Source organism: Poecilia reticulata, linkage group LG11, assembly GCF_000633615.1.
Source record: "Poecilia reticulata strain Guanapo linkage group LG11, Guppy_female_1.0+MT, whole genome shotgun sequence".
In the NCBI taxonomy this organism is placed as follows: domain Eukaryota; kingdom Metazoa; phylum Chordata; class Actinopteri; order Cyprinodontiformes; family Poeciliidae; genus Poecilia; species Poecilia reticulata.
Window position 1 is genome coordinate 6,263,348 of NC_024341.1, and position 8,894 is coordinate 6,272,241.

Sequence of the window (8,894 nt, forward strand, 5' to 3'; positions counted from 1 at the left end):
CTTACTCACTAATTATCTGTTTATTGCTCAGATATTGCTAGCTGCTTAGCATGTTTTATTTTCTGTTCTTGCATGTTTCTGAGCAAGAAATACTATAAAACAGTGGTTCTTAACCTGGGTTCGATCGAACCCCAGGGGTTCGGTGAGTCGGTCTCAGGGGTTCGGCGGAGCCTCTGCCGCGGAGGTAAAGACACACTTGTGTAAAGTCGAGATGACGCCCCGCTTTGCCATCACTTGCTGCAGAGGATCACGTTACATTGCTTAGCTAATCAGTGCTGCGGAGGAGCAAGGAGTTCCACTCTCAGCATGAATTTGAACTTTTGTCTTGAATAACTTCAGCAAAGCTCACAGTTTTTACCAAATTTTATAGTCTAAATCTACTCCTTAGTCGCATCTTTTCGGGGTTGGTACTGCCTCTAGTGGTGTGGGGGTGGTTACACAGCTAATATAATTACATTACTAAATCAGAATACCGCAAAGTATTTTGTGTGTCGGGGTGGGGGGGTTGGAATAAGAAGGGTTCGGTGAATGCGCATATGCAACTGGGGGGTTCGATACCTCAAAAAAGGTTAAGAACCACTGCTATAAAAGTAATCTTTTGCATTAGCTTCAAATAATGTTGGGGAAAATGTTTAAACATCAAACTCAGCCGTTCTGACGGGTATTTGGCTGAGATAAATGTTATTATTTAAACGCTCTGTAAAATGACAACCTTCTTCTTTCAGCCACACCCTCATGTTGCGTAGGCATAATGACTGTGACATACAGTATATATCCTAACTTTGCTAAACGGCTAATGGTTATTGTCTGTTTCTGCAGTTTATTGTAGGCGGTTGAAATACCCGCCAGGTAAACTGAAAGGCGTCCATAAAACCACAGTTCTGACTGTGTTTCTCCCTCATCTCTCGTTTTTTTCAAGGTGGCCAAGTGCTACTTCGCCCAAATCGTCCACGCCATCTCTTACTGCCACCGGCTCCACGTTGTTCACAGGGACCTGAAGCCTGAAAATGTTGTCTTCTTTGAGAAGCAGGGCGTCGTCAAGCTCACCGACTTCGGCTTCAGCAACCGCTTCCAGCCCGGAAAGACGCTGAACACGTCCTGCGGCTCGCTGGCTTACTCGGCTCCTGAGATACTGCTGGGGGACGAGTACGATGCTCCGGCAGTCGGTAAGTCCGCAGTGGGAAGGAGGCTAGCCTGATCCCAGCAGCCACTGGAATCAGTTGTTGCTGATTCTAAATAAAAATAATAATAAGGCGACGGTGTTTCCGCTAAAATGACCTAGAGTAATAGCGTTGACCACAGTGTTTGACCTTTTCCACTTTATGGATGGACTCTGCTGACTACTTTGGCCTCCTGGCAGCTTATCAGCCAGCTGATAAAAGAGACGGAGGTGTTCGATATCCAGAATGTGCAAGTTGCAGCTTAGAAAGCAGGTAATCAGCAACAATGCACTCTTACACCTCTGATCTATTTTTGTTGGTATTTTGCTTTAATTAACAGTATTGGCCCTTCTACCGATAACAATAAATCTGCCTGATCGGGACAAAGCAGATTTCTGTTTTTCTGCATGTACCTAAAGTAGCTTTGCCGTCTTTGTTTCCACCGCAAAGACGCATCTCTCCCAAAGATAGCAAGCATTTGGGTATCAAATGAAATTGTAACAAGAAACCAAATCAAAACGGCGGCATCGCAGACCCCTCGCTACGAGGGGAGAGAAAGAGGTGCAAGGAACAAGAGGGAAGTAGACGGAGCGAGGAGAGGCATCAGCAGTTCTTGTCTGCCCAGAGGCCACTGCGTCAGAGCAAATGCAGGGGAAAGGAAAGGCAGCAGCAAGAGAGAAGCAGTTTCTGTTTTTCTGACTGAGTGAATTTGCTGTGGATATTTCCATCTGTCTCTCTCTCTCTCTCCCCCTTTTTGCCGAGCATCTTCCATATTCCAAAAAGTAGAGTAATCATAGTGCTCTTTGGTTGGATGTGTGTGCTCTGTCTGAGGACTTGTTTGTGTATATTGTCAGTGCACGGATGTGCGTGTGCGTGTTCTGTGCTGTGGAGCAGCTGCATCGCCCCTGCGTTATTGTTCATTCGGCTGAGATGATGATGTTTTGATTGTTGGGATTATCCACCCAGCCGGCATGTAATATCGTTCCCCGCCGTAGTGGCGGCTAAAGCCTGATGCAGAGCAGTTTGGAAGGAGGCCGGCGGTCCTGACATTTAAGGGGCTCCGGGTTACCTGTTCGTGGGTTACAAGCAACAACGGCGACAGATCCGCAGGACGCCGAGGTTCCTCTCAACTCACTCCAAGTGGCACGGAGCCCAGTTTGCAGCAGAGATAAAGAGGCTGTTAACACTCAGGCTTTATCGAGCCGGGCTCGCTCAGAGGTTGTCGGTCGGATAAGGAAAACCTTGAGAACAAGAGATAATTCGACCAGGAGTTCATGTAACAGAGTGGTTAATAAGTCACAGCTGAAGATTCCAATAAAAAATAAAAAATGCTACACGCACAAGTAATGACGCAAGTAAAATTGTTGCCACCCTTTTGCAAAGATAATCTCCAACCTTTAGTTTCGGTGCATTTATTCAGTTGAGGGGAAAGAAGTGCCACAATAAGAAATAATTGTTTTTCACTAACAAACTTGGAAAAAAATCTTTGAAGCTCCTTGTTAGAGAATTGCAGCATAGCTTTGCTTTTTTTTTTCAGTTACCTATTCTCCATAAGAACCACTAGATATGAGCTGTGCAGGGTAGAAAATGGCTTACTCTGTCCTGCAATGAGGAACTTAGTCTGTTCAACTTTACTTAACCTCGCCATTGCAATCTGGCTTGATTCTCATCTCGCTTCAGTGCTGCCCAGGTGAAAAAAAAGTATACTTTAGTATACTAAATTTTAATATACTTTAGTATACTTTTATCGATGCACTTAAACTGTACTATTTTGGAACAACTGATTTTGTGCTTAGTATACTTTAGTAGTATTTAAATAGTATTAAATTACAACTAATAGTATATTTTAGTATACTATACGTACTTTTTTGGAACAACTTCAAGTGTACTTAAAGTATACTTTTTAAATATAATATTTCAGAGCTTTATTATTATTATATTTTGAGTGTAATAATTCTGTCTCAGAATTATGTTAAAATATATATTTAATATACTTCAAATATACTATTAATATATTAGTAATGTATTTAAATTAAACTTAATTTTTATTTTTGATTTCCTGCTATTGATAATAAACTACAATTTTAATTACTCATGAAAGTCTTTATTCCTACGTACCCATTTTGAACATGACATGACATTTTGAACATGACATGTTCAAAATGTCATTTTTAGTACTTACATTGTGTTTTAGTACAATGTAAGTACTAAAACAGTACTTACATTGTTTTAGGCTAAAATTACATGGAAAGATTAATTACACAAGATGCCCAAGGTAATTCAAATATTTTGTTTTATTACCGACATTTTAAAATTGTCCAGTTTTACTCACAACTTTATGAACTTTACATAAATAATCAGTTTACACATCAAAAGTGAACACATGAACATGAAAATTTAAGTGTGACAATAAAACATGAAAGTGAGGATCAACAACAGAACATTCCCGTTCACTGCACCTTACAGGAACCTACAAAAAAAGAACAATAGAGCAATTAAACAGAGAAAGCATTTGTATTTAAAGAGAACAGAAAAATGGCAAATAAAAAAAGTTATACTTACAATTTTAAGACGTTTTGTACTCGCTGTGTATGTGACATCATAAGAACTGATGATGATTGGGACCGGATGCCAGGGGTGGAAAAACATTTCTGGGTGTCTTCTTTGCCTGTTTATGTTAGAAGTAGAAAAAAATAGTCAGCAATGTCATAGAGTCAGTTTATGTTGGCATTAACTGTGAAGCTGTTTTAAGTGTGGACTTAAGGAGACAAACTACCTTAAAATCTTTCCATCCATGATCTGAACACACTGATCCTTGCAGGGTGGTGAGGGGGGCTGGTGGTGCCCATCTCCAGCAGCCATCAGATGAGAGGCAAAGTTCACCCTGACAGGTCACCAGTCCATCACAGGGCCCTGAAAGTCAACAACAAATTAAAAAAAAAGAAAGAAAGTTAGATTAACAAGGAGAAAAATTCTTTCCAGTTATCTTTAAATCAAATCATGTTTATTAATCACTTAGTGTTGGTAACAGCAGTTTTTGTTGTTGAAAATGTAGCTAGCTCCTCATTGAAAAAACAAACTTACATCATGRAGACGATGTGGAGGTTCATCTTCAGAGCTGGTTGGTGATCTGGTGGAGTCAGAGCTTCTTCTGAGACAGAAAGTCTTTAGGTTTCCCAACACCTGATTTCTCTGGCTTCCTCTTTCATCTTCATTTGCTTAGTTAGACTGCAAACATATGTTGAAGATAAAATCATTGATGAACGAGTTAGAACAACCTTACAATATCAAAGTCTCTTTGTCTTATGGAGCTTAATTAAAACCAGGTTAGTTTATGAATTAAAGTATAAGTCGCAACAAACAGCCTCCATGCAGTTATAACATGAAGCTGAATGATTGCTATAGTAATGATTGCTATAGTAATAATCATACAAGTCACAATAAAATTGATAAAATAATTATTTAAGAAACCAACGTAAGTTATATATCTTTACTGCATTGTTTATAATTAAATGAAGATAATTAATAAGCAAACTTACCACCAGCTAGCAACACTTAGCAGCCTTTGTCCCTCCTTTTGTGACCTGTTGTGTTGTCGTCTAACTCGGACTAGGACGTCACCAGCTTGAATTTACCAAAATTAGTAACTATTGTCAAGGCCCTCTCTACTTTTAAGGCAATATTATGCGAGTAAAAATGGCGAATTTGAACAGCGTCTGTTATCTTCCCTGCTTCAAGTTTTTTCTTCTCTTTGTGGCGTTTTTTAAATAAATGAAATTTATTACCACCACCATCTGGTCTGGAGTGTGAACTGGAGCTAATGCCGTTGATTATAAGGTTTTACATCACACATCTGAAAATTGATTTACTTTCTTAAAAATTGCATCATGTTTATCATTTTTTTTAAATTGTATGCAATTTTAAGAAATAGTAAAATATTATTAATCACTTAAAAATTCATACATATTTTGTTCACTTAAAGTATACTTTTATTTAATATATTAAAAGTAATTTGGTACAATTATGTTTAAGTGTGTTTAAAGTTCTAATTTCAAAATTGGTACAAGTGTATTTTTAGTATACTTCAGATATACTTATATTTAGTACACTTAATAATTAGTATACTTAAAGTGTACTTTTACAAATTTAAGTATGTTTGAAGTATACTAAAGTATACTTTTTTTTCACCTGGGATGCTTCTGAGATTTCTCCCATTGAGTTGGATTTCTCTGCTAGAATTTCAACCAGGCCGATCAGTGCGCTAAAGGAGGAGTTGTGAATGATGACGTAGAGTTTCTGCTCTGTTTTTGAATCGTTGTCTGCTTATGGTTGTAGTTAGCAGTAGAGGAAGTAAACGAAGCCATTCAGTCCACGTTGGCCACGCTTCTAAATATTGAGCAATTAATGTCTGAGCAAGAGGAATGTTTAAGACATTTTATTACTGGCAAAAATGGCTCTCCTCCCTTGGGGTTCTACAGAAGCCTTCAGGGTAAGGCCGTTTACAGTGCATGTAATTTCCAGTCAACTTTATAGCGTAGCTTCTTCACAGTTGCCCTAGCTTATTACATACGTCATGGCCAAATGTTAGCGACTGGCTAAAATCCAGTACGATTGTTTGAAACTTCCACAAAGTCCACGCCTCCATCAAGCAATCGTTCCTAAACATTCGAAGGTCCAGACCCTCTGTACGAAGCGAAGCGTAGAACAAGAGACTAGTTTTTACCAGGTGAAGCATTATTGGGACATCAAATGAAATTTTTCAATTTGGTTGATCTAGCAACAAACATTTCAGGTGGGTTTGACGTGATAACAACAGATTCATTTATGTAATTACTACTGTCAAGAACAGTTTATAACTCATCATTTTCTTCTTTTCTGAATACCTTGAACTTTTGCTTAAACTGTGTGGCATCATAAAGTCTTTGAAATACCAGAAGGTTTGAAAATCTAAGTAAAATTCAGACGTTTTAAAAAAAAAAAGTACATTCTGTTGAATTTATTGCTGGAAAAAAAATTCAGCAATAATTCCCACTCACAAAAATCCATTTAAAATCGTATTACTCTGATGCCCTACAGTTTAAAATTGTGTAAACACTTGGCGGGTTATTTTCTAGTTTATCTTCACCTTTCCTCCCCGGTTCTGCAGAGTCTTCCCTTTATTTTTCTGGCAGGATTCCACTCTCATACCTGCGCCAAAATAAATTGATCTCTTAAAAAACCTCATAATGAGCAGAGCCCTCTGGTGCTCGCTGTTTTTTTTTTTTTTTTTTTTTTTTATTCTAAGATCTTTAAGGAAATTGGGACTGATGCGCATTTAAACCCATCAGGAGGCTAACTTGGTCTTGCTCCAATTAGTGGAGCGAGCCAGGAGGGGAGGAGTGGGAAGAGGGAGGTTGATGATGCGTCAGGGACCCCGGTTATGACGTGACCGCTTTTATTGACTCACAGTTAGCAGGTACTGAAGAGCAGGGGCGTTGTCCAATCTTTTTGACAAAACCTAATATTGGGAAACTTTTGTTGTTTCTCGCCTCATCGATGAGGATTCTTTGTCGTCGTCATTACTTTGTCAAAAACTTAAAATGTTGTGAATTTTGTGTTGCATCTGCTGATGGCCATATTGCTGCTAGAGCCGTTCTGTTTTATTATTAGCGGTGGAATCTATTCCATTGTCATTTATTAATTAGCTTATTTTTGTCTGTGCTTATTTGCTTGATAATAATGCTATTATTTGAGAAGGATTGTGTCATTAAATGAGAACATTTGCAATTCTGTTCTTCTCAGAAAACCTCGAAGGATGTCGGAGATTTGTATTTTTGTGTTGTTGTTTTTTTCTTTTGGAGTGTATGATGTCGGACTGATAAGTGCTTTTTCTTCTCTGATGTTCTCCACTGTGTGGGGTTTCTTTTTGTCTCCGATAAATGGGAAGTTAAATATAGCTCTGCTCCTCCTCTTCAAAAAAGCTCAAGCTGCTCTTAAAAATAATAACTTACCTAATAGCATTCCCAAAGAACACAAGCAAGGCGCATGCATCATTCAGAGTTGCATCTATGTATGAAATGGGGGTATTTTGTGTCATTATGTGTTGCATAATGCAGTGCCAGGCATATTTATTAGCGCTATTGGTAGAGATGGTTAAAAGAAAAAAATAGAAATCCTAAAATAAAGTCAACTTTTATTGCGTAAGCATTAGCGCTATATTTTGCCGGTTTGTGTTTTCCTGGCAGATGTTGTATTTTCAGAGTACAACCAAAGATCATGTAGTTCTTGCTCCACAGTGAGAGAACCATGCTTCAAGATAATGGAAAAAGGGGTTAATTTCTGTCTTTATTAGGCTATATAAAAGGCTCCTGATCTTTCAAAGAAATCAAGATGATAATTTTTTTTAGATGGGTATCTGTTAGCGGTGCACCGATTGTGATTTTTTTAGCCGATCACCGTTTGCCAATCTTTTAAAAAGCTGAGCATAACTCATCTTTTAAAAGAGCTCAGTCTTCTGTGTTTGCCTAATTAAAGTCTCGACTGAATTGTTGCATAATAAGATTTGGCAAATCCCCCCCCCTTTTTTTTTTTTCAGCTTCTCGGTTTGGCTCATTTTGATCCTATGAACCTGTTCCAATTATAGATGAAAGACAAAAGAGATAAATATTCCTCAACATAGTACAGTTTTTCTTTTTCACGCCAAATAAATGTACTCTGAATATTTTTGGTGAGTGATTTTTGCTACTGCAATAAAATCTAAATTAACAGGAGGAGTTTTATAAATTATAACCCAAGGGAGACAAATATATTTATTCCCCAATCAGCAGGACGAGGCTGAGTTTAGCTCATTTAGGCGCGGGGTTAAAAATATCAGCACACAAAGGACTGCTTATTGTTGTTTATTTCGAGAAGCAGTTATATAAAGAGCAATATTCTGGGCTGCAGAAAGGAACGTTCACTCTGAGAGCCGTCAACACGAAGCAGCATTCAGTACGACGCTACTGTCTGTCAACCATCTGGTTTATAAATAAAGTTATCGAAAGGAAGTTCGAACGAACAGCTGACGTAAGTAATGAGGGAGCGGTGCTTGCCGTTGCTAGGCTACGCCGCTGACGGGTGGGGGGGAGGGAGAGGCGGCCGCAGCAGCCTTCGCTCCCTCCATCAGCAGAATGAGACGCCGCCGCCGCTCACGGTGAGGCAACACATTTTTACTCCGACAGATTGGATTCTCCGGCGTGTTCTGGCAAACTGGAGCGAAGCGGAGACACGCAAAGATAAATCACCGGGGGTCCGAGGATGATAAATCCACTAGGGCTCCTCCGCATTCAGACTGCTACGAGTTACAAAAGCACACGTTTTGTCAAGGGGAATAACGGATAAATCAACCTCTCTTTTAAAAAGGAGAGCTGTCGCTTCTGTTTGGTTTTAATTTCCACCCTCAAGTACGTTTAATGAAAAAAGTACATAGTTGTTTCAGGAGATTCTTTAGAATCGCACCATGGCAGCTTTTAAGACATTCACAGTGAATTAAACGAATGCCCTCTGTCAGCCAAGGGCGGTCCTAGCCTGTTTGGCGCCCTGGGCGAAAAACATTCAGCGCCTCACTTTTCTCCCAGCTTCTTCAACCAACCATGACACATCATTTAAATTTCCATACACTCTGAGAATTTCTGAAAAACATGAAAGTGTGACACAGTGCAGGGTTATGGGCTGTTTGACTGAAGCAGAGAATGAAACAATATATATATATATATA

General features: G+C 39.0%; 1 protein-coding gene across 1 annotated transcript in view; it reads left to right on the forward strand.

The window, feature by feature from the left end:
- The window catches only part of LOC103472082 (SNF-related serine/threonine-protein kinase-like), a 31,055-nt gene that overhangs the window by 7,952 nt on the left and 14,209 nt on the right, over nucleotides 1-8,894 (forward strand). The window contains exon 4 of the mRNA XM_008421459.2: nucleotides 920-1,166. Coding sequence (XP_008419681.1) covers nucleotides 920-1,166 — 247 coding nt within the window. The remainder of the gene's footprint in view (nucleotides 1-919; nucleotides 1,167-8,894) is intronic.